The 26,041-nt window shown below is 47.0% G+C and overlaps 2 protein-coding genes across 2 annotated transcripts in view; both read left to right on the top strand.

Moving 5' to 3' along the window:
• LOC119169134 (3-oxoacyl-[acyl-carrier-protein] reductase FabG) overlaps positions 1-26,041 on the top strand; it is an 88,245-nt gene that overhangs the window by 2,391 nt on the left and 59,813 nt on the right. The gene's annotated exons all lie outside the window — the stretch shown is intronic.
• On the top strand, positions 188-26,041 carry LOC142804172 (uncharacterized). Its single transcript, XM_075890824.1, has 2 exons — positions 188-2,100; positions 4,121-26,041. Exon 2 carries the CDS (start codon positions 15,903-15,905, stop codon positions 17,226-17,228), a length of 1,326 nt encoding a protein of 441 aa, XP_075746939.1. The 5' UTR covers positions 188-2,100; positions 4,121-15,902; the 3' UTR covers positions 17,229-26,041.

Below are 26,041 nucleotides of genomic sequence, written 5' to 3'. Positions count from 1 at the left end.
CCACTTTCACTAGCCGATTTCACAAAACTTGTACATGGCACTCCATAGGTTCAACCAGTTGAAAAGAACTGGTCTTTAGCTGGTCAGCCAGTTGAAATTAACTGGTTTCTACTATAGGTGAACCAGTTGAACACTCACAACATGAACTCTTTGCAACTAGAATGTTTCCAATAAAGGGTCTTCCCCAATTGGAAAGTCTTTTCCAATTTGGGTGTGCACATCCAATTGGACCAACAAGCATTCTAATTGGGAGGCCAATTGGAATCCACTGTTCTAATGGTTTACCAATTGGGATGTGTGCAACCAATTGGACTGACGAGCATTCCAATTGGGAGACCAATCGTAACTGTGTGGTCCAATTGGTCCTGCAATTGAAGCACCACATCCCGGTTGCTTTCCAATTCATTCCATTTAGGACCAATTGCTAGGAGCTGATATGACCGATTGGACCAATCCACTTTTTTTTGACTAGGATGGGCGTATGCCCGTGATTATCGCTCTGTTTTATTTTCGTTGTTGCGGCGGGAATTCACCCCGTTATCTGATCGAGCTATTCTAACAGCGTTGTTAGGTTAGTGCATGTGCACATACGCGGGAGGGCTGCAGGGGCGCTCGGGCCCCCGCCAGACGGTTTCATGATTGGGGGAGCGGGCGAGACATCCCCCCCTCGTGCCGGTCCGGAGTAGCTTGGCTTCGGGTCCCGTCCTAGTACGCATCGACGGATCAGTGGCTAGGCTGCTGACCCGAAGGTGGCGCGTTCGATTATTAATATTTTATTCGGTTCCCGTCCATTGACTACTGATATAGAGCCAGCCTGTCTGGCCGTTATTAGGAGGCTATTCACTCCGCCTTCTTTTTTATTTCAGCACTTAAAAATTTGTATCATGGTCCAGGGCCAGTGACAAGCTAAATTTTCAGTAGAAAGCTCCCTTCTAACGTAATTTTATTTATTATTTATTTATTTATTTATGAATACTGCAACCCTAACATAGGGTTTTAGCAGGGTGGATACACATTTGCTAAATTAACAAATCGGCAAACAAGTAAATATAAAACAGGTGAGGTATGTACACAAAAAGACAATGGTTTGCAATGAACAGTCATAAGGGCATATAATGAAATCAGCGCTATATTCAAGTTGGTCACGAGTGGGGAATTGCTACAGTGATAGAAATAAAAAGCAGGATCACATATCAGACACTCACTGCTGGAGCTGCGCAGCAAAAAGATTCAAGGAAGACTGGGAAACAACTTCATTACTAAGGTTATTCCATTCGATGATTGTCCTCGGAAAAAATGAATATTTGAACGTGTTATTACGGGTGGAGAATGGGGTTATTGTAAGGGAATGCCTCTGTCTTGTGGCATATCCCGTGGAGAAATTAAGTATGTGTGATAAGTCTAACTTATAATAACCTTTAACTAACTGAAAGAAAAATTTCAATCTTAATACTTTATTCCTTTGAGTAGGTGTTGAAAGATTGGCTTTTGATAATAAACGTGTTATTGAAGTGCGGCCGAAACTGTTATAAATAAATCTAACAGCTCTCTTTTGAATTTTTTCCATTTCGCTAATGTTTTTTCTAGTGTGAGGGTACCAGATTATGGAAGCATAATCTAAAGAAGGTTGAACAATTGCATTAAAAGCAATAAGGCGAACGGCGGGGGTTGAAAGCTTGAGAGCTCGTCTAAGATAAAATAGCTTGTAATTGCACGAGCTTATTACAGTATTAATATGTCTTGTCCAGTTTAGGTCATTCGAAATCCAAAGACCAAGGTACTTGTAGTGTTGTACCTCCTGCAAAAAAACATTATTGGCTGAATATGCAAAATGAAGAGGGGTACGTTTGTGGGAAATTTTCATGAAAACAGTCTTTTTAAAATTAACTGACATCTGCCATTTATCACACCAACGAATGACCTTTTGAAATGCGTCGTTTAAATGAATTTGGTCGGTATGGTTTTCAACTTCCGAGTATAGAATGCAGTCATCCGCATATAACTTGACTTTTACAGGTATATCATGTGATATGTCATTTATAAACAACAAAAAGAAGAGCGGCCCAAGCACGGAGCCTTGGGGCACTCCCGAGTCAACCGGTACTGTACGAGAACAATGTTCATTGAAAGAGACGTATTGTTTTCGATTCAAAAGATAACCAGAAATCCAGTTTAGAAGCTGGGTATTTTTAAGAATTAAATCAAGTTTGAAGAGTAATTTATTGTGTGAGACCGTATCGAAAGCTTTAGCAAAATCCATAAAAATTGCATCTACCTGTTTACCGGAATTTATAGATAGCGCAAAATCATGTACTGTTGTTACCAGCTGAGTACAAGTAGAAAATCCTTTCCTGAATCCGTGTTGTGAATCTGACAAAATATTGTGCTTATCTAGGAAGTCTGAAATGTGCTTATGTATTATATGCTCAATGAGTTTACAGGAAGTTGAAATTAATGAGATCGGCCGATAGTTAGTAACAGAATGGGGATCTCCACTCTTATGTAAGGGCTTGACTTTAGCAGTTACCCAGTCATCCGGAACTTGACCATCTTTCAGAGATTTAGAAAAGAGAATTGTTAGGTACTTTGAAACCCATTGTGCGTAGCGCTTTAAGAACTCATTTGGTATTCCATCCGGACCTGAAGATTTCTTAACATCCAGTTTTAAAAGCAGATTAAGAACTCCCTCTTCACTTATGATGATATCCGGAAGGGGTGGGCTTGCCACATCAAATGTTTCCAGGACACCGTTATCCCTCGTAAAAACAGATTTAAAATGATCATTGAAAGCGTTAGAAATAACAAATGAATCACTAGTTTCAACACCATCAATTACAAAAACATCAGTAGTCACAGTATTAGGCGAAATTAAACTCCAGAACCTCTCGGGAGACGAAGACATGAGACTCGGAAGTTGTTGGCCATAATAGCGTTCCTTATCAGACACAACATTTGCTTTCACTTGAGAAGCAAGTTCAGAAATTTTTTGCTGGAGGATACCTACGTCTTTAGAGCACCGTCTTTGATTTTTTAAACGTTTGAGCCGTCTTCGCAACTGCAACGTTTCCCGAGAAATCCAGGGGTTCTTTCCTTTCGATTTTTTTACAATACGAGGAACAAATCTATCAATACACTCATTTATAAGGTCTTTGAAACGCTTCCACAGATAATGAATATCAGCAGTGCAACTCGAAAAAGAATCAAATTCAAATGCTAGTAAATCCAATATTGAGGTGTCATCAGCACGTGAAAAGTTTGGGAACGAGACCACCTTGCAATTTTTCTTTAAAACAACATTAGTAAGCGTAAGTATTACAGCCTGATGATCAGATATTCCAGGGAGAACAGAACAGCTAGCTTGGGCAGAGATTGAGCCACTAATGAAAAAAAGGTCTAGAATTGAACAAGAACTCGCGTGTATTCGAGTGCATTTGTCAACGATTTGCATCAAGTCAAAAGAAAACGCTATATCGATCATTCTTTCACCAATTTTATAGTTAGGTTGTTGCAAAGAGAAAGATGACCAACTAACATGAGGCAAATTAAAATCTCCAGCTAGAATAATCCGATCCTCAGGTTTCACATGGGCGGCGAGGTAGTTGTGTAGTTCATCCAGAACATCCATGGAGGAATTGGGTGGGCGATAAATAGCCCCAATAACGTACCTGGTCTTTCCGTAATATGCTTTGCAAAATATGCCCTCGACGTTACGTATGTCATGCATTTTTGTAATTTGCAATGACTGTCTAAACAGGATCGCCACTCCACCACCTCTACTCCCACGATCTTTACGGTACACACGGTAGCCCCGCGGAACAAATTCACTATCAAGTATGTTATCGTGCAACCATGTTTCGGTTAGGATAGCAATATGGGGACTATAGGCCAGGAGGGTTCCTTCTAATTCTGTGGTTTTGCTAATAACGCTTCTACAGTTTAAATTTAGTATTTTCAGCGACGGTACACTGCACATATCCCGTCATTTTTCATTCTTCTTTAGCTTAACACGTGCATTTTTCGATTCATCCCAACTGAACAAGTTCCCATCCACACTCAGTCGATTGTAGAGTAGCTTAACTTTAGCACCGTTTTCTCTCTCTTTTTCGGAACTTTTCCACAGATTTCTGCGTGCCTCACGAACCCTGTATGAAAAATCTTCAGAAAAGGACAATACAGAGCCCTTTAACTTGTGCCTAACCTTCAAAACAGACATCTTCTCACGATAATCAATAAACTTTAGAATAACTGGTCTGTCTTTGTTTTCAACTATGCGTCCAAGCCTGTGGCATCTTTCAACAGTAATTGCCTTTATACCTAATGTATTTTCGAGGATTTCCTCGACATTATCTTGGAGCATCTGAGGTGTTTCCCTAGGGGATTCCTTTAGTCCATAAATGATTAGGTTATTTCTACGGCTCCGATTTTCAAAATCATCAACTTTACCTTCAAGGAATGCTAATTTTTGCTGCATTTGAGTCATAGTATCCTCAAGTACTTTCACTTGTTGAGGCAATGCAGAAAATTTATTCATGTGACGCTCAATGGCATCCACTCGTTCTGTTAGCGTGCCAAATTTTTCAACTAAATCTTTCTGGTTGGCCTGTACGTTCTCAATAGCTGCTTTCATTGTTTTTTGGCCAGCGAGAAGCTGAGATAGCATTTCCTTTTCCGTAAGGGGACCAGGATTAGCTTCAACGTCACCGCAAACCAACAGATCAACAGGTATAGGTGTGACGCAAGCAAAAAGAAGTTTAAGACACAGTGGGCAAGGCAGCAGCAGCAGGAATCGGTTATCACTTCGATAACAGGGGGCAGGAAAGTACCTACTAACCTGTATTGCAAGGCAAAGCGGATTACTGAGCATGTTGCCTTCTCTGCTGCTGACAAGCCCACTGCCATGGTATGAGACTGCCCGTGGATTTAAAGGCTCCGAAGCGATCACGGGAACCGACGTCACTCGGCGTTGATTCCACGTGGACGCTAAGATGAGAAGGGGCGTTGTTTCCTTGATGCAGCAGCGATCGTCCACAGGTGATGATAACCAGGCTTCGCCAGGCCAGCCAGACGAGGTGACGTCATCATCCCGAGCCAGCCCCGGAAAGACGGTGCATACCGCAGGGCTTTCACCAAGAAGAATCGCCAAGACCTGTATTGCAAGGCAAAGCGGATTACTGAGCATGTTGCCTTCTCTGCTGCTGACAAGCCCACTGCCATGGTATGAGACTGCCCGTGGATTTAAAGGCTCCGAAGCGATCACGGGAACCGACGTCACTCGGCGTTGATTCCACGTGGACGCTAAGATGAGAAGGGGCGTTGTTTCCTTGATGCAGCAGCGATCGTCCACAGGTGATGATAACCAGGCTTCGCCAGGCCAGCCAGACGAGGTGACGTCATCATCCCGAGCCAGCCCCGGAAAGACGGTGCATACCGCAGGGCTTTCACCAAGAAGAATCGCCAAGACCTGTATTGCAAGGCAAAGCGGATTACTGAGCATGTTGCCTTCTCTGCTGCTGACAAGCCCACTGCCATGGTATGAGACTGCCCGTGGATTTAAAGGCTCCGAAGCGATCACGGGAACCGACGTCACTCGGCGTTGATTCCACGTGGACGCTAAGATGAGAAGGGGCGTTGTTTCCTTGATGCAGCAGCGATCGTCCACAGGTGATGATAACCAGGCTTCGCCAGGCCAGCCAGACGAGGTGACGTCATCATCCCGAGCCAGCCCCGGAAAGACGGTGCATACCGCAGGGCTTTCACCAAGAAGAATCGCCAAGACCTGTATTGCAAGGCAAAGCGGATTACTGAGCATGTTGCCTTCTCTGCTGCTGACAAGCCCACTCTGTTGCCTTCTCGCATGTTGCCTTCTCTGCTGCTGACAAGCCCAATTTAGAGTGAATTGTGTTCATGGACATCCGAAGGGACTGCTTGAGCTATGACTACTAGTTGAAATAAATCTTTAACTGCGTACCGACTAGTTTTCACAAAACAAATGTTGCTGAGAATGCCAAGCATCCCCAACACAGTCAGTCAATGCATTCGCACAAATTGCCTCATCAGTACAGAAAGTGTAATTTCATTGCTGTCTATAATTCGGTACCCTGCGATGTACTTGCATATGAAAATGCTTAGAAAAAATGGTACAGTCGTTAGCATTGTTAACATGAACGGTTTGACAGAAGACCTCGTCTAGCTTCAACTGACGTCAGTGCCACCAAGCATTGGATGTGGTATGTTTGTTGCAACTAACAACAGATGGCGCACATGTCAATTTTGCTAGTAAACTTCTGTTTCATTTTCGCCTGGCTGGCGGGGCAAATACTCTCACTTTGCTGGTTCATTTTCAGCAGGTTTCTGTCATGCCTAAGCTCTCACGCACACCCATTCATTTCCCTGTTGTATGCTTATCTCGGTGATAATCTTTCACGGGTGATATGTCCGGCTCCTTTCAAGTTGAAATCACAGCTTCCACTCGACAGCAATGACACGCATTGCAGAATTTTTTCATGCTGATGCCATTAAACTTGAAATTCAGCAGATCCCTCGAAACATGCATCCTCATCACCGAGCAAGGCGGCTTGCCGGGGTTAACATGATCTGGAAAAAGCATGGCAATAACCCGCAGGCGCGATACGTGGACGCAGCCAAATATCCGGGACGTAATGCCTTCGTGATTACCGTCGCAGATTACAAGGGCGCGGTACTGGCATCGGCGACTATCCTTACCAAGCGTGCGGAAACAGCTGAAGAGGCTGCTATAGCACTCGCCACCCAGACGAGTGAGGATCCCATCGTGGTCTTTACCGACTCACAAACAGCGGCACGGAACTATCTGAAAGGCAGGGTCTCCACGGTGGCGATTAGGCTACTAAAGCGCATGGGCAATTTTCCTCCCTACACATGCATCGTGTGGATTCCGGGTCATGAAGGTCTCGAGGGAAATGAAGCGGCACACATTGCATCCCGCGAATGCGTCAACCGGGCATTCCCATACGAGATCCGAGGCACCTCCCACTCAACAACAGAATCAGAGGCAAGAGAAGCCGTACGACTAACGTACCATGCATTACTGCAACATTATCGGCTCCAAAGCTCACAAGAGACGAAGGGACTGACTATAGGCGTCTTCAAAGCAACACATTCACCCACGGCGTACTATTGCACCATATGAGGTCAACGTTGCACAGCTACATCTGCCCTCACTGCAATGTGGCAAACACTCTGGCGCACCTCCTACTGCAGTGCAAAGTAAGCGTCCCAAGAATACGAGCAGCAGCACCAGATGCGGACCAAGACCTCCTCAGTGAAGCGTGGGAGGCTGCGATCTCCCAGCCAGACCTGGTCGAGCAGCGTCAACTCGTCGCTCGAGCTCGGCGGGCCGTCCAAGCCAGAATGTTCCTGGAATAAGGGACCCTCCCACCTTCACTCACAAGCTTCTTTAAATAAATGTTTTCTCTCTCTCTCAAGTATCAAAAATGGCGTTTTGAATCGTCACGGCAACACTGTGCTTTAGGTACCCGCATCAAGATGCGACAGTTTGACTAATTATATATCTGCACTTACAAACTGCCTCTATTCAATATATTGCATTCATAACTAAAGTTTTTCTCTTTAAAGGGTCAGTTTATTATACCACAAGATGGCAATAAGCACTTTTCCCGAATAACTAGGCACATTTCTGCACGCACTCTTGCTCAGTCGGGACACGCCTGGGTCTTGCGCTCCAAACACCACATCTTCAGTGCAGTGTGAACTCAACAGCAAAACGAACACTGTAAATTGCTAGACTAGTCCAATTCATGCTGTCGGAAAATGAATGAACTGGTGAATGAACTACATCATCACATTTCGGATTTCTTCATTGTGAAACTCTTATAATGCCATAAACTTTCATTTTGTTCTGTTTTTTCTAATTAATCATTTCTTTCGAGGGAAAGCTATGATTTCAATCTCAAAGGGCGCGGAATATAGCGCACGCAATAGTTCATTGCCGACATAAGTATTGTGAGGTTTTGTTGTGAGAGAGAGCACCACGCTCTTGGAGTGAACGGACTCAGCAGATGCGGTAGGTCCAAACCTCAGAACAACACATTTATTTTGTTACTTTTTGATTGACGATATTGTCAGCCAAATTATAACATCAACTGTAATCAACCCAGTAAAACAGCCTTACACAAAATTACCCAGCACTTAACAGCATAACAAACACAAGAGCACACAAAAGGCGGCGTCGCAACGCTTGACTTGCCGCACGGGCCCCCGGCAAACGGCCCGCGGTGCCGTGCACCGGGGTCCCACTGCGAGAGGCAACAGTTTGCACCAAACGCCACCAGAGAAATAGACTCGCTCAATTCTATCCTGCCGCCACCAATGTTTGCTGCCAGTGGTCACTTCCGGTGCTACCAATTTAACCATGATGATGATAGCGGTGATCAACGCTCGCGAACACGCCACCTACCGCTCAGTAGTTGTGACTTTCTTCAAATGCAGCTTCTGCGCGAGACACATGTGGCATGAGGCGCAAACAACTTCACAGAAGATGTTAGCACTCCCATGCATACAACAACAAATTTAATGGGTGCACACGAGAGCATAGCCACGCAAGAAACAAGGCAGAAACAGACCAGCCAAATGAGTGTATTCGGCCCACCATTCAGGCAGGAGTAAAACAGACAATTAATAGTAAAATCATTCCGCGCTCCATCTATTGTTAGTCGCAACAAACCAAACACGTCCAACACTTGGCGGCGCAGACGTCAGTCGAAGCGAAGCGAGGCCACGTGTCGGGCCATTTGTGTTAACCGTGCTGACGGTTGTACACATTTTTTTATTTATAAGCAAAGGGTTTACTACCAGTTTACTCACTAAAAAGCTACTCAAACACTTAATCACAAGTTTTGGCAGAAAAATTCATAACCCCAGCTTTGCACAAGGTGTCATGGCAGTATATGGAATTTCTTAGAATCTGAAAAATTTGTGCAGCAATCGCGAATTGTATTCACTGGCATAGCTAAAACTAGCTGTGCTTTAGTTATTAGCCCACTGTGTTTTGTCTGGTGCATGTTTTTATTAGGGAGTAAAGCATGATAATAAAAAAAAGTTAGGCCGATTCCACTTAATGTGCAGCTTGATTTCATGTGAAGGAGTCTGCAAGTGGCAGCCTATGCGACATTTTTCGCTTTGAGTCAAGGTTTAAGAGGTGGATCGTCATATTTGTGAATAAATCTGCACTCTCCAACTTAAGATCTCATAATGATGTTGCGGTATAGCAATTTAAGAAACTAAAGTATTGAATTTCATTGTTTTATTTGGAGGTCACATTCTCTCTCTGACATACACACATCATGCACACACATACACACATACGAAGGAAAAAAGTGTATATTTTCCAGTGTACCTGGAAAAGCAAGGCTCACGTTTTCATAAACAGTTGCAATTCTAGCGGGCCCTGTGTAGGTTAAAAGGGCAAAAATTATTTACACTGCAAATATTTCACACTGCAAATACCTGTGATTATGGTCCGCTAGCAGATGCAAGCTGTCAGAATCACTGTAATTATTTTTAGGTCAGTGATCATATCTTTGCGGAGAGGGTTGACGGTGAAATAATATTTCGGCTTTCTGTGACAATGAGAAATGGGTTTAACATGCGCCACGTTGTTATAAGCCATCACATGCAACTCTCCGGTGCACATTAGGCCACTTTGTTCTACGTCCGGCATCTTGTGCTAAATTTGCTAGTTTAATTTACATAAATTAGCTATAGTTGTTTTGGTCAGAGACTTCCATTTCTTTTCTTTTAATAAGTCGAGCAGCACGGAACTAAAAGCTCGAGGGATTGACAAAGCACCGACCCAATCACAAGTTGGCAAAGCAGCAATACACTACAGACATTCATACATCTGAATAAAAAAAAATAAACTTTACAAGTATGAAATGACACCAAGTACGAATACAAAAGTTATGAAACAAAGCTCCACAAATAGAGAGCGAGGGAATACATATGTATCATGACTTGGCATGAACATGAAAAGCAAAAGTCAATAAGAGTGACGGAAATTCCGGGAGATCTACTATTCGGGAAAGTGAATTAGCTGGGCGAAGCATCTAATGTGGCAATTTTGATTATTTAAAATTACATATATCTACAGCACTATAGTTGGGAATTAATCGTAAGAAATAATTACACATCATATTATAATGAAGGGTCAGAAATCATCAGGATCAAAACTATACACTGATACACAGAGGCATCACAGTAAAAGATACAATACAGTAATAAGAATTATTTAAAACATGTGCAAGACAGCCAATCGTAGCGACGTTTCTTGCAATATTTAAATAGATTCATAGGAAGTTCTCAATGGCAGAAGGAGAGACAAAGGGTCAATGTCTTCGTGGTTTAAGGTGGTTAATAAGTAAGCTAGCCTGTAGGACAATGTTAATCCTAAATGCTTCTAGGAATAGGTAAAATCCACATTTAATTCATCGTGCCTAGTGAGACAAACACTTGGGTTTACGGATATCTTAGCAAGATAAATTATGGTACTACAGCCATGTTTAATAAATGCTTTATGACATGTCGATTATAAATATGAGGTTTGTTAAAATGATATTCTGGCTCCCGCAGCGCAGGCGCATTGATTCAAACGTCTGACCTTGGAGTATAATCAATAAAGAACCCCAGGTGGTCAAAATTTCTGGAGCCCTCCACTACGCCGTCTCTCATAATCATATGGTGGTTTTGGGACGTTAAACTAAATATATCGAGGCCTTTGCAAGAATGGTTTTCAGAGATTAGACTTTAGAGAGCTTAGGTGCCATGTACTGCCCGACACTTGCTCGATCAAAATGATTTCACAGAAAACGGGTCACCACCACACATCGTGAGAGCAATTTTTGTGGAGAGCGGCGCATGCTGTCTCGTTTGTCTCCTCCGCAAGGTTACCCGCGTCGGTGCATGCAGCGCCCCAAGCGGCATCGGCGCGCTTTGGGGACTGGTTTCGGCGGCTGCTTTTCACACCTCCCCATTCTAGCCACCCTACCCCCGGCGGCGAAGGCACCGTCTCGTTGCTTGGTTGGTCCACGTATTAACGTTTCAGCCGAGTGACGTGAACAACGTCGGAACAGATCGCGCACTGGTGGCGTTAGGAGGTTCAATTTCACATGTCACTTCGGTGACTTGGCGCACCACACGGTACGGACCCTAGTACGACGAAGTCAGCTTTTCGCACAGGCCAACTCGCCGTGACGGCGTCCAGAGAAGGACTGTGTCACCTTGACTGAAGTGGACATCACGATGGCATGCGTTGCAGACCAGCTGTTGTCGTTCCTGCGAATCGCTTAGACGCAGTCGAGCAATATCACGTGCCTGTAGATCTCTAGAGATCACATCACGGACATATTCTGACGTGTGGCTAATGGCAGGAAGGAGCGTGTCAAAAGGCAACGTAGGTTCTCGTCCTTACGGGAGGAAAAATGGCAAGAAACCTGCCGTATCATGCCGGGACGTATTATAGGCAAATGTCACAAATGGGAGGGCGGAGTCCCAGTCACGATGGTCAAAAGAAACGTACATGGCGAGCATGTCCGTGATGGTTCTATTTAGCCGCTCCGTGAGCCCGTTGGTTTGAAGATGATAAGGCGTTGTGAACTCCTGCTTTGTAGGGCAGGAGTGTAATATGTCTTGGAACTCTTGTGATAAAAAGTAGTGACCCCGATCGGTAAGCAGTTGCCGAGGAGCGCGATGGTGTAGTATGGTGTCTTCTAGGAGAAAGTCAGCGATGTCTCGCACAACTGGTAGGAAGGGCCCGCGTGATGGCATACCGAGTGGTGTAATCCGTGGGGATGGCGACTGCTATTCACTTGTTTCCGCTGGCCGATAAAGGGAACGGTCCTAGTAAGTCAACACCTACCTTATAAAATGGTTCGAATGGAATCTGAATGAACTGAAGGTGTCCTGCTGGAAGGGTGGCTGTTTTTTTGCGGTGTTGACAGGATTTGCATTAGGCGACGTAACAGCAGACGGATCGCTAAATACCAGGCCAAAAGAAGCGACGTCGAACGTGGTCATAAGTTCTTGAAACTCTTAGGTGATCAGCTGTCCGAATATCATGCAACTGTGCGAGGACAGTCTGACGCGTATGTTGTGGTATGACCAACAGCAGCTCAGGTCCGTCAGGATGCATGCTGTAGCGATATAATACGCCATCTTTGAGCAGGAACATGCGGAAAGACGGAGGAGTTGTGGGACCACCGAGCCGAAGGATTATATCTCTGAGGTGAGGATCACGGGGGTGCTGATCTGAGATGTTGCTGAACGCGGAAAGTGCCAAAACGCAAGTAGACTCATCGCTCTCCGAAAGGTCTGCTGGGTCTCCTGGATGGTGCGACAAGCAATCAGCATTCTCATGGTGGCTGCCTGATTTGTAGACAACCGTGTAGAAAGATTCCTGTAGCCGTAGAGCCCACTGGCCGAGACGTCCACTAGGATCTTTTAAGGTCGACAACCAGCATAAAGCGTGGTGATCAGTGACAACCGTGAACGGGCGTCCATACAAATATCGCCGAAATTTAGCCACTGCCCAGACGAGCGCGAGGCATTCGCGTGCTGTGATGGAGTAATTTCGCTCTGCTGGCGATAAAAAATGGCTAGCGTATGCAATAATGCGCTTGCAGCCATGCTGTCGTGCCAAAATGGCTCCGATTCCGTCGCTGCTGGCATCGGTACGCACTTCCGTTGGAGCGTATATATGAAAGTGGCCGAGAATTTGTGGCGTAAGTCTAGTCGTCAGTTCAATGAATGCTCTGACTGCTTCAGGTCCCCACACAAAAGTCGCATTTTTTTTAGTAGTTCCGTGAGCGGGCGTGCGTCGTCAGTGAAATTCCGCACAAATCTACGAAAGTAAGAACAGAGGCCCACAAAGCTTTGAACATCGTTCGGAGAGGTTGGCACAGGGAAATCCTTGACGGCGTGGACTTTCTCAGGATTGGGACGAACGCCAGAAGAATCGACAAGGTGTCCAAGGACAGTGAGCTGCCGGCGGCCGAAGTGACATTTCGACGAGTTTAGCTGGAGCCCTGCTTTGCGGAAAACTGATAAAATTGCTGAGAGACTCTCGAGGTGGGTTTCAAAAGTTGGCTAAAAAACAATGACGTCATCAAAATAGCGTAAGCAGATTGACCACTTGAAACCTAAAGAAGAGCGTCCATCATTCGTTCGAATGTAGCCAGGGCATCGCATGACCCGAATGGCATTACTTTGAACTGATGTAGCCCATTAGGAGTTATAAATGCTGTCTTTTCACGGTCCCGATCATCAACTGATATCTGCCAGTACCCGGAACGAAGGTCGATGGAAGAGAAATAATTTGCTCCACTAAGGCAGTCAAGAGTGTCATCTATCCGTGGCAGAAGATGCACGACCTTTTTTGTAACTTTTTTAAGATTTCTGTAGTCGACACAAAAGTGCCAGCTCTTATCCTTCTTTCTTACGAGTACAACGGGCGAAGCCTAAGGACTTGAAGAAGGTTAAATGATGTCTTGGGCAAGCATCTTGTCGACTTCTTGCTGGATCACGTGGCGCTCGGTGGAGGAAACCCGATAGGGCCGCCGGTGTACTGGATTTGCATCGCCGGTGTCGATCAGATGCTTTATGACAGTCGTTTGACCTAGGGGTCGGTCGTGGGGATCAAAGACATCTTGATACGACGCAAGAAGGCCACGAAGCGCAGACACATGCTCGGCTGGGAGATCAGAGGCAATCATTTTAGTTATGCAGTCTAGTGTACTGCCCGACTGAAAACTGGCAGATGTCGGTGTATCCTCTGTTAAGGCGGATATGTGGTAGTCGCCGGCTGGGGCAAGGGTTGCAAGGGATATCCCTCGTGGCAGCACTTCAGAACAGTCCAAAGTTCACAATAGCGAGACATACCACGTTGTCCTTTATTGTGATGATGGTGCAGGGGAACGCAACATTAAGCGAACGAAGGACTGTAGGATTAGGTGAAATGACATAATCGCAGTCAGCCACAGGTGAATTAGAAGAGACTTCGATATACGTCACAGCTCGAAAAGATAAGCAAACAAAGTCGGCGGAGCATAGCTTTAGCGGTGCAGGATCAGGAGGGTCAACGGCGTGTGGTAGGACGAGCTGGACAACACCAGCAGAACAGTCAATTAGGGCGGAATGCTCTGACAGGAAATCGAGTCCCAAAATGATGTCATGTGGGCAGTACGTAAAACAGAACAGGGTTATGACGTCCAGCAACAGTGACACGGGCGGCACACATCCCAGGGATCGCTGGTGTTGCACCATTGGCTACTCGGACAACAGTGATCGGAGCAGGAGTGAGCACTTTCTTGAGTTGAGCACAAAGACTGGAGTTCATGACTGACATGTGAGCGCCGGTGTCAATGAGTGCTGCTACAGAAGTACCGTCAACATTTACTTTAATCAAGTTGTTGTGTCCGGGTATCGTGTGTAGAGGAATTTCGGGTCGTCAAAGCAGTCTCACCTCTAGAAACTGCGTCCGTCAGTTTTCCGAGGACTGGCGGTAGGAGGGTTAGGGGGAGCGACGTCAGTTAGTTGAGCGGGACATGCGACCAGAGGGCGACGGGGAGCGGTTCGGTTGGGTGGTCTTGGATCAGGTCAGTTAACGGGGCATAGCGTCTGAAGTCCGGCGTTGGCCAGTACCTGACGCACGACACTCCTGATCAAAGAAATCGTGGCCTGAGAGTCGTGGGGGCCCGGACTTGGTCGGACAGGGGAGATGCTGCCTCGATTTCGCGGCGCACGATGCGCACAATATTGTCGGAAGCAGCAGGGGCTGGTGGCAAACGGGCGTCCTCGCAGGTAGATGTTGCAGCTGTGTTGGGAAGATGCAAGAAGTGTTGAATGACACGGCGGCTTTTCGCGTCTTCGAAGCATCAGCATTCATTAATAACGTCATCTACAGTCGCTGAGTTTCTAAACACGAGGAGATTGAAGGCGTCATCGGCGATTCCTTTGGGGATGTGTACGACCTTTTCAGATTCCGGCATCTTGTCGTCAACCATCCGGCAGAGGGCGAGCACATGTTGTATGTATGTAACGTACGACTCGGTGCAGGACTGTAGTCGGCACGCTAGTTCTTTCTGCGCAGCACGACAACGCCCAATAAGCTTGCCGAAGAGATAGATGAGTTTCTGTTTACAGATGTCCCAACTCGTGATACCTTTCCCGTAGTTGGAAAACCAAACTTTAGCTGTGCCAACAAGGTAGAAAATAATGCTGGTCAACATGAGCGTCGGATCCCAGTTGTACAGAGCGCTCACCCGTTCCTACTGCTGAAGCCATTCGTCTACGTCAGTACTGTCAGTGCCCGAAAAGGTGCCTGGGTCACGCAGTTGGGTCAGGACGACGGAGCGATTAGTAGCGGCTGGATACGGTGCTGTTGGTTGCTGCGTAGTTGGACCAAGCCCGGTTGGGGTAGTCTCAGAAGAATCCTCGTTCTTGTCTTGATCAGGCATCGCACAGGCAGCCAAGGAACGTCTGCTGCGTAGAATCGTCGTGGTTATTGACTGTGGGAAGACCGGCACTCTCCACCAAAATGTTATGGGGAGAAGGCGTCCTAAAAACACCTTTACTTTAGGTAAATAGGCAGGCATACAGTATGAAGCCCAGTCTGAACGAGCTCGCCCTAAACATCGTCCTCTTTCCTATAATGTTCATTTATATTGTAGTGAAGCCTCCGAACCCTGAAATGGGTCGAACTCTTGAGTACCTTCTAGTGGGGCTACCCAACAAGGACGCCGCTCGCGCTGAGAGCCCGTGCTTGGCTGTGACTGTCGCCATTGTATATTCTCGCTCGTTGCCGGCTAATAAACGCCTTAACAATTTGGTGGAGAGTGCTGCGATCCCTGTCTATGCCTTTGGAGCTACGATCACGTACCCTGCCATCTACTATGTACCACGACGCTTCTCAGCAAACGCCTCCTCCAATGCCACCCCCTTGTCCTGGTGTCCCCAGAATCCGCGATTCACCCATCTTCACTGGCGCTGATGGCACTGACGTGGAGGACTGGCTCGCCATTTACGAGCGCGTGAGCGTCCCCAACAAATGGGACGAGGACGGCAAGCTGACCAACTTAGTGTTTTACCTTGCCGGTGTCGCCAGTTTGTGGTACAACAACCACGCGTCCGGTTTTGCCACCTGGTCCGATTTCAAGACCGCAATCTTCGTCTTCGGCCGCCCTGCTGTTCGCAAGCTGCAAGCCGAGCAGCGCTTGCGTGAACGTGCTCAGGAGGCTGGTGAGTCATTCACCAGCTATATTGAAGATGTCCTGGACCTATGTAACAAATCCAATCACACCATGTCCGAGTCTGACAAGATCCGAAACATCATGAAAGGCATTGACGATGATGCCTTCACGATGCTGCTCGCCAAAAACCCCGGCACGGTGGCTGAGGTCATCACACTGTGCCAGAGCTACGAGGAGCTCCGCTGGCAACGTTCGATGACCCGACGCTCCCCACCACGAGCTGCAACGCTTGCTGGCTTGGAGGCCAGTTGTGACCAAGTGGCGTTGATGGCAGACCTGAAGTCCTTTATCCGTGAGGAAATCGCGCGTCAGTTCTCGCTCCTGCCCTTTGCCCACCAACCTGCTGTTCAACAATCGGCTACTACCCTTCTCCCTCCCATCCGCCGAGCGATTGAACAGGAAATAGCGGAGGTAATGCCTGCTTACCACCCCCAACAGCCTCCGGCTCCTGCGTCCCTGAGTTACGCGCAAGTGGTCGCCAGGCCGCCCCAAGTCGTTCAAGCACCCGCCCCTCTGACCTACGCTGAAGCTGCTGCACGACCTCCGTCCTTTGCAGCGAATAGGCCCGCTACGTATGTTGACGTAACCCCTCAGCCTCGGCTTCAGTCCACCATGCAGCCACCGTTCCGTCCATCGGCCCTTACGACATGGGTGAGACCTACCCCGGTGAACAGATGGCGCACACCCGACAACCGGCCCATCTGCTTTGCCTGTGGTTATGCCGGTCACGTAGCCCGTTATTGCCTTCGCGTACAGCCGGCTCCGATTTCTTCACCTGTTGCTGGCCAACTCAGCCGTCCTTATCACGAAGAACCGCCGTCTATGTCACCTCGGTCTCGCCCAGGTCCATCTCGAAGATCGCCGTCTCCACGACGTCGTTCCCTGTCCCCCATGCGGCCAAGTGCGGCTGCTCATGAGCGGGAAAACTAGTCGTCGCAGTCTCCAAGGCAAGGACTGCGACCACAACTTGAGTTCGCCGCATCGATCTGGTCCCCATACCAAAATAATCAACATGCTTGAAGCTATTCAAAATAGGGCAGCCCGATTCATCTCACGAAATTACGACTACAATAGCAGCATAACGGAAATTAAACTTTGCCTTTCTCTTCAACTGTTGAGTACTCGGCGGGATATTTCTCTCCTATGCCTCTTCCATAAGTATGTTTACAGTAACAAACCATTCCCATTCCAACTCGATAAACCTTGCGTTACATCTCGTAGGCTGCATAATAACTTCAGTTTCACGCGATTATGTGGGTCAACGGACACCTTTAACTCATCGGCTCTTCCTCGCGTCATCCGCTTGTGGAATGATCTCTCGAATGACATTGTATATCAATCAGACCCCGAAAAATTCAGACAACTTCTTCACTCTTTCTTTCAGTCATAGACACTCCGATTGGTTTCTTTTTCAAGTATTCATTGCACCTCCTGTATCGTTCCAGTGTAATTATATTCATTCGTTTTTTTTTTCCATTTCCTCCCGCTTACAGCTTAGGGCCTTGTGTTCGTTCAGTAAAGAGCACGCGTTTTTTTCTTTTTCCCCACACTTTGTGACCGCCTGCATTTTCCTACTGTAAAATGTTCTTATACACACGAGAAAAACTCTTTTATCGCCCTTTATTATCCTGTATTTCTTAAACAATGAACAAATTGTTTTCTGCGCGCTGCTCTAAAATATTTTTAGGCTACGTGTGTGCTAGGTGTTTTTTAGAAATTGTATTGCGGATATTTGTTCTCCTCCCACCAGCAATGTTCCAATGTGTAACTTCAAATGACTTTTTGTACATTTTCTCTTTAGTGACATTTAACGCGTTATTTTTTGTTGAGTTCTTTCAAAGTTTGATGTTTCCTTACGGTTTTGTCGCGACACTCATCCTTTGTAACCCCCCTTACACAATGCCTTGCAACATGGGCCTGTAAGGTATTTTAAATAAATAAATAAATAATACTCACTCACGTTCATACTCTCTCCTGCTCACGCTCAGAGTACTCACTCATGTTCATACTCACTCCTCACTCTCAAGCTCTCACTCATTCCTACTCATACTGATGAATACTCACTCACGTTCATACTTACAGATACTCACACTGATGAGTACTCACTCACGTTCAAATTCACATTTACTCACACTCATGAGTACTCACTCACGTTCATACTCACTCATACTCACACTCAAAGTACTCACTCACGTTCATACTCACTCTTACTCATACTCACAATACTCACTCACGTTCATACTCACTCTTACTCATACTCACAATACTCACTCACATTCATACTCACCTGTACTCACACTCAGAGTAGTCACTCACGTTCATACTCACTCCTATTCACACTCAGAATACTCATTCACGCTCATACTCCCTCCTACTCACACTCATGAGCACCCACTCACGTTTATACCCACTTCTACTCACACTCAAAGTACTCATTCACGTCCATACTCACTCTTACTTATACTCATGAGTACTCACTCACGTTCTACCCACTCCTACTCATACTCATCAGTACTCACTCATACTCACACTCACCATGTTCAAATGAGTATGAATGAGTGTGAGTGAGTGTACTCATGAGTGAGTATGCCGACCTATGCATGAGGGTGGCATGTAGCCATGTTGTTACATGACACACATGTCAGGATTTTCATGTTAGGGTCCATTGCTTGTGTTCGCCATGCAGTCATACCATACCATACCAGTTTTGCAACTTGCCATGTGAACAAAACCACTGCAAGAGCTACAGGACCATGATATGTAAATCATGACATTCATGACATACATTTCATGATTTTCATGTTATGACTAGTCAAATGTGTTCTTCATACAGTCATGCTACGCCATACCAAGTTTGGTATCGATATCATTATTGAAACAGCCAGGAGAGCTAAAAGTCGTAGGCGGCTAGATAGATAGATAAATGCGCTCAATGTCGCTGAAGTTCGCTAAGAAATGTTCGTTTTTGCTTCGATTGCCATGCGCTATACAAAATAAGGCCCGAAGATGTTACTCTATGCCTCTGATCGACGATGCACTGGATTCATTACATGGTGCCGAGTATTTTTCTAGCGTCGGCCTCAGGTCATACTACTGGCAGACACCGATGTCGAGTATTTTTCTAGCATCGGCCTCAGGTCATACTACTGGCAGACACCGATGTCAGAGTCTAATAAAGAGAAAACCGCCCTTTCAACCCCAGATGTGTTGTACGAGTTTAATGTGATGCCTTTTGGACTTTTCATTACGCTTGCCACCTTCAAACGCATGATAGATGGTGTATTGCATGGTTTGAAATGAAAAACATGTCTATGTTGTCTCGACGACATGATAGTGTTTTCATCCACATTTTTGCAACATCTGCGACATCTTTGCAAATTCCTTCCATGCCTTGAAAAAGCCGGTCTACACAGCTTAATACAAAGAAATGTACCTTGTGGTGTCGTTCTCTATTATATGTGTTGCCATCGTACACCACTACGGGTTTGAGCACTGCGAGCTCTAAGCAAAAATTCCGCGTCCTCGTTCGTCCATCTCGTCGCGCTGTGTAGCACGCGATCTCGGACCATCGCCATAAAGGGACCGCGAGCCAGTGCGCGCAGCAAGAGAAAACTTAGTTAATGCTTTCCAAATAGCTAGTTTATTACTGGGAATTTAGTGCAATGAAACATCAATCATTCGATATAACCCAGTCGTATACGACACAAATATACAAGCACGCCAATTAGATAACACAAGTTACTCGATGGGTCGAATAGTGTCTGGGAATGCCGCACCTTTATAGTACAATCAAACAAACAAATCGACAAAGAACCAATTTTGAAGCGCCGACCTACCCTTCGTCCAGCGCTCCTGTGATCGCGCACCCCAGAACATGCAGAATAAGCAGAATAGGCAACACTTGAGAAGAACAAACGGTGCATGATCGCAAGGTGCTGTCTCGGGACTTCAAGACCGCGGAAAATTAGTGCGCACTCGCCGGGGCCGAGGTTCCGACGAAACGATGTAACGAACGGCCGGCAGCAATTAAGAACAAGGGACGAAGGATCACCGCCGGCCGGACAGGCCAAAATGCATACGCACCCTTCGAAGTCCCGAAGTGGTCTCCTGAACCCCGTCTCTCACCCTTGCTTGCCGGGCGAGCGCGAGAAAGGTCTGAATCCCGCCGAAATTAGGCCAATGGGACACCTTGTTAAACTTTGAGGGGCGGTGCCCCGCCGCAGTGGTTTAGTGGCTAAGGTACTCGACTGCTGACCCGCACGTCGCGGGATCGAATCTCGGCTGCATTTCCGATGGAGGCAGAAATGCTGCAGGCCCGTGTGCTCAAATTTGGGTGCATGTTAAAGAACCCCAGGTGGTCGAAATTTCCGGAGCCCTCCACTACGACGTCCCTCTCATATGGCGGTTTTGGGACGTTAAACCCCACATATTTATCAACTTTGAGGGGCGGGGATCTCGGCGAAGTGACGGCGATTTATGTCCTGCCGCCATCCCTCCCATCAAGAGGAGAAACGATGCGAGAATTCTCCTAGGGAAAATGGAGTCGAGCACTGGCGCGGATGCCTGAGTTCCCACATCTCTCCCTCCTCAAATGCCCCATACTAACCGGAGCTCCGGTGTCAGCCAAGAAAACATACAAAACACTGTTGCAACGGCACGACACCGTGGTGTTCAATTAATTTAACACTCTGTGTAAATCCTCCCGAATAAATGAAAATCAATAGCTCTAAAGCTCTCGCACAGAAACAGTTAACATGTGACAAAATGCGTACACCTGATGTGCTCAAGAACAACAGTTAGAGACTCAGCTCTAGAAACGAAGAAGTGCTATACAAGCATCCGCCTCCACAATAGTAAAGAATAGTACAAACTGTGAAGAACACATACAAAGTCAAGACGATCACCACAAGTCTCTTAGGTGCTCGATCTGAATCATGTTACTGGTCTCAGGCTCGTCCTCACTGGCACGAATTGCAACAGGTCTCGGTCGCCGGCCACCCTGTCGACGTTCCAACAACGACGAACGCCGCGACCACCGGCTGATCCACTGCCCCGCAGTCACCAATGCACGCGGCCTCGCAGACCTCACTTGACAGCACAACATGGCAGCAAGCACATCAAAACTCTCGCGGAGCAGAAAACAATGAAGACAGAAGAATAACACATTTGAATAATTATACAAACAGGATGTCAACACTGGACGCTTAGCGAGAAAACGAAAAATAAGAAAAACACAAGAAACAGGGGCTGCCTGTGAGAAAATCAATATACCGAATATCGAAATTCATAACATGGGAAGCTTGATTGGGAAGATCTCGTTCACTATGAAAATCAAGTTTGCACAACACCGGTACAGTCGGGCTCCGTCAGATTGTTTCTATGTGTGAACCCATCAGGATAGTAAGCCTCGTCTTCAGTAGCACGTTGACGTATGACCTTGACACCAGTCAATAATTCTCCCTTGGACGCTCACTGCCTATTCGCAACTCCGATCGAAATGGACGTCCAGGACGTGTTGTCTACGAAATGACAAGACGCGGAGGGGGCGGTGATAGATGAGCATTCATGCTATTTCGCGCTCCGAATCTCAGAGCGAATTGACCTTAGTGTAAGCACTACCACTCTCATGACTGGCTAATATATTATATGCTGTGGTGCGAAACCTCGTACCTCTGCGCCAGGGGGTTGCCACCCCATTCACACGTCTCGGCTGTCGACAACGGTAAAAGAGCTGGCATGAGAGTTAGGGCCGAGCTCGACTGGATCATGCGAAGTGAACCCTTGTCTCCCCTCTCCTAGGGGGCAACAGCGGTCGCCGCTGCTTCTGACCTCACGCGCTCGCTGCAATACCAGCAACGCCAGCGCTTGCATCCGCGACGCATCGCCTCCCGGAGGTTGTCGCATCACCAGCGACAAATGAAGAAACTATTTACAAATATACACAACCAGGTTACTCTATTGCCCGTACGAAGCCCTTCCGGCCACTACAAAAACAAAAATAAATACAAAGCCAGATCCCAGATGGAAAGAGCTGGTGCTTCCCCCGGCCGGCTTTCTTTCCCGACATCCTCCTCGTCCTCGCCACGGGGTTGCAGGGACGCTCCCCTTCTGCGCACAGGGCTGGGGGGGCAGAGGCGCTCATCTGTTTGCGGACCAAGCTTGTATTATGGCCCTTCTTTGTCCATTCGGCAGTTGTTCTGCCAATTTCGTCCTTTAACTGGTATGTGCCAAAATGATCACCAGCAGCACCACAGGCGCGAAATAGTGCGGCAGCTATTAGGCAATCATGATCTTTCGACAAGAGAAGCGTGGAGGCTCTAAAAAAATCTGTTGGACTCACCGAATTGTTGAATCAGAGGCAGAACAGGGGGGTCAGTCTCCCAGGAGTGCCATGGATGGCGAGGATCTCAGGTTATCCAGTGAACTCCGCCACCAAGAACGAACCTTGTATTTCGCTGACAACTTGCAGCACGCTTTTCCTCGACCACGCTTCGCAGGCCAAACTTTAAAGCGGGTGCCCAACACTTTTCGAAAAGCGGCGCTTGCCTCTTCCCATAACACGTTACTTCAACAGAGACTAGGTCTAGGGTAATTTACGCTCGAACAAATGATAATACAGGTAATACTCAAGGAATGGTGGATGGATGCAAAAAAGAGAGAAATGAAGAAAGAGAGATGAACGTGTACGGGCAGAGAAGCATTGAACTTGACGGGACATCCCACTTCGTTGCGCGAGGAGCTTGGTTTTTTAACGACCACAGGCTTATTATGCCCCTGGCCCCACGTTGGGCGCCAGAAATTTGGTGTCATTCTCTCTATTATATGTGTTGCTATCATGCACCACTGTGGGTTCGAGCACTGCGAGATCCAAGCAAAGGTGCCGCATCCTTGTTTGTCCGTGTAGTCTCACCGTATACCATTCGTACTGCTGCATGCGTGATCTCGGACCATTGTAACAAAGGGACGGCACGCCCGCAGCAAGGAAGTACTTAGGTGACGCTTTCCAAATAGTAGTTAATTACCTGGAGTTTAGTGCAATAAAACATCAATCATTCAATATAACCCAGTCGTATGTGACACAAATATACAAGCACGCCAATTAGATAATACAAGTTACCCGATGCGTCGAATAGTGGCCGCGAATGCCGTACTTGTACAGAACAATCAAATAAACAAATCCACAAAAAGCCAATTTCGAAGCGCCGACGTACCCTTTGTCCAGCGCTCCTGCGATCGCGCACCCTAGAACATGTAGAATAAGCAGAAGAGACAAACGTAGCAGCACTTGAGAAGAACATACGGTGCACGATCACAAGGCACTACCTCAAGACTTCGAGACCGCAGAAAGGAGCGCGCGCCTGCCAGGGCCGAGCACCCGACGAAACAACGTAACGGTCGGCCGGTGGCGACGAACAACAAGGGACGAAGGATCACCGCCGGCCCGAGAGGCCAAAACGCATAAGCACACTCTGAAGTCCTGAAGTGGTCTCCCGAACCCCGTCTCGCACCCCCGCTTCTCCGGAGATCGCGAGAAAGGTCGGACTCCTGCTAATATTAGGCCAATGGGACACCTTGTTAAACTTTGAGAGGTGGTGATCTCAGTAAAGTGACGGTAAGTTATGACCAGCCCCCATCTGTCCTGTTGGGAGGAGAAGCGATGCGAGAATTCTCCAAGGAAAAATGGCGTCGAGCACTGGTGTGGACGCCTGAATTCCCACAACCTTTGCAAGCAAGACAATCGAGGTTCTCGGCCATGTAGTCAGCAAAGAAGGAATTTGGCTGGACACCAAGAGGCTTGCCATCGTCCTCGAATTTCCTCATCCACTACGCCAAAAAGACCTGTGCAGCTTTAGCTCCTTACTTACGGAGCTTCATACACGGCTTCGCAAAACTTGCGTTTCTGCTTCATAATTTTCTTGCAAGTAACGCCACCTTTGTTTGATCCGAATACTGCGAAAGCGCATTCACGACGTTAAAGCAAGCCCTTACGTCAGAGCCAGTACTGTGCCACTATGATACAGACGCACCCACCATGCTTCACACTGGCGCTAGTAGTCACGGTCTTGATGCGGTACCCTTGCAGCGTGACAATACCTCATGCGAACACGTCGTTGCTCAAGCGAGTCGTGTTTTTATCGGTGCAGAAAAAAACTACACCGTCACTGAGCAGGAGTGCCTTGCTGTTGTTTGGGCAGTGCAAAGATTTCAACCATATCTTCACGGTCATCACATTAAAGTTGTTACTGACCATAACGCGCTATGCTGGCTTTTATCGCTGAAAAACTTACCAGGTCACCTCGGTCACTAGGTGCTTCGCTTGCAGGAGTAAGATTTCAATGTTGCCTGCAGATCTGGGAGGATGCACTAAGACGCTGATGCTCTATCACGCTGCCCTCTGCCCAGCGGAGGCCACTCACCATTGCTAATCCCAACCGACACTGTCTCTCCAATCGCAGCGCTCAGTTCACCATTATCGGGCACCCAATCTATTCTCATTTCACAACGTGCTAATCCTTACTGCCGCATCATTGTTGAATGCATGACCGGCTCTACTCCTCTCCAAACGCTTGACTCTGTCAACTAAGACAATTTAAGTTTCATGGTGGCGCATTCTGCTACGTCTACGACGTCGTTGGAAGTGGTTACCAATCATCACTCGTTCTTTGCAATGTGAATTTCTCGAAGCATTGCAGAATGATCCAACCATTGGTGACCTAGGCTATCACAAGACTTGCGAGAAAATACGAAGTTGTTGCTCCTGGCCTAGCCTCTTTTCAGCCGTTGCTAAGTATGTCGCCTTCTGTGTCCATTGCCAATGGCGAAAATGACTCACAACTGCTCCGGCTGGCTTCATGCAACATCTTCCTGGTCCCATCTTGCCTTTTGAAGTCAACGGAATCGACTTATATGGCTCTCTTCTTATAACAACAAACGGGAATCGATGGATTGTCACGGCCGTCAACCACCTTACCCGCGACGTGGAAACAGCTTCTCTACAATTTGGGGCTGCCACTGAAGTCACCTATTTCTTCTTCTGCAATGTATTTTTGCACGATGGAGCCCCACGTATTCTCCTGAGCGATTGCGGTAAAGTCTTTCTCTCTTCCATTGTTGACAAAGTTTTGTGTGCCTCCAACACTGCTCATAAGACCGCCCACAGATTAACAGATTTACTGAATGCTTCCAGCGGGCCCTCTCGGACATGATCGCGATGTACATTGACCCCAACCAAACGAACTGGGATGCAATCCTGCCCTTTGTGACATTTGCTTATAATACGGCTGCTCAACGCACTACCAGCTTATCTCAATTTTTTCTCGTCCACGGCTGCTCACCGAGTTTCACTCTAGATGTCTTTCTTTTCGGCCTATGCACCCTTGACAACCCCTTTCTCTGAACAATTTTTATCTCGTCTCGCACACTGCCGTCACCTAGCCCGCGCTAACACTGGCGTCTCTCGGGAAACTTGAAAGTCTCGTGTTGTGACTCTTTTCCTGGGTAATGAAGCTCTTTTATGGACTGCGCTGCACGTCCCCGGCTTATGCGAAAAACTCATCAGTGACTTTATTGGGTTGTACATGGCGGTCGAGCTGACATCTTTTAATTACCGCATTTCTCCTCTTAGCACTAATCCTGACCACCATTGCTGACGGACAGAGATAGTGCATGTATCTTGTTTAAAGCCTTATATCTCATGCATTCCATAATGCTCTCGGGCGACCCGTCGGCCGCTTTCACTGCGC

This window comes from Rhipicephalus microplus, chromosome 3 (assembly GCF_043290135.1).
Source record: "Rhipicephalus microplus isolate Deutch F79 chromosome 3, USDA_Rmic, whole genome shotgun sequence".
In the NCBI taxonomy this organism is placed as follows: domain Eukaryota; kingdom Metazoa; phylum Arthropoda; class Arachnida; order Ixodida; family Ixodidae; genus Rhipicephalus; species Rhipicephalus microplus.
The sequence above is the reverse complement of the archived record's forward strand: the minus strand, read 5'-3'. Positions and strand labels throughout refer to the sequence as shown.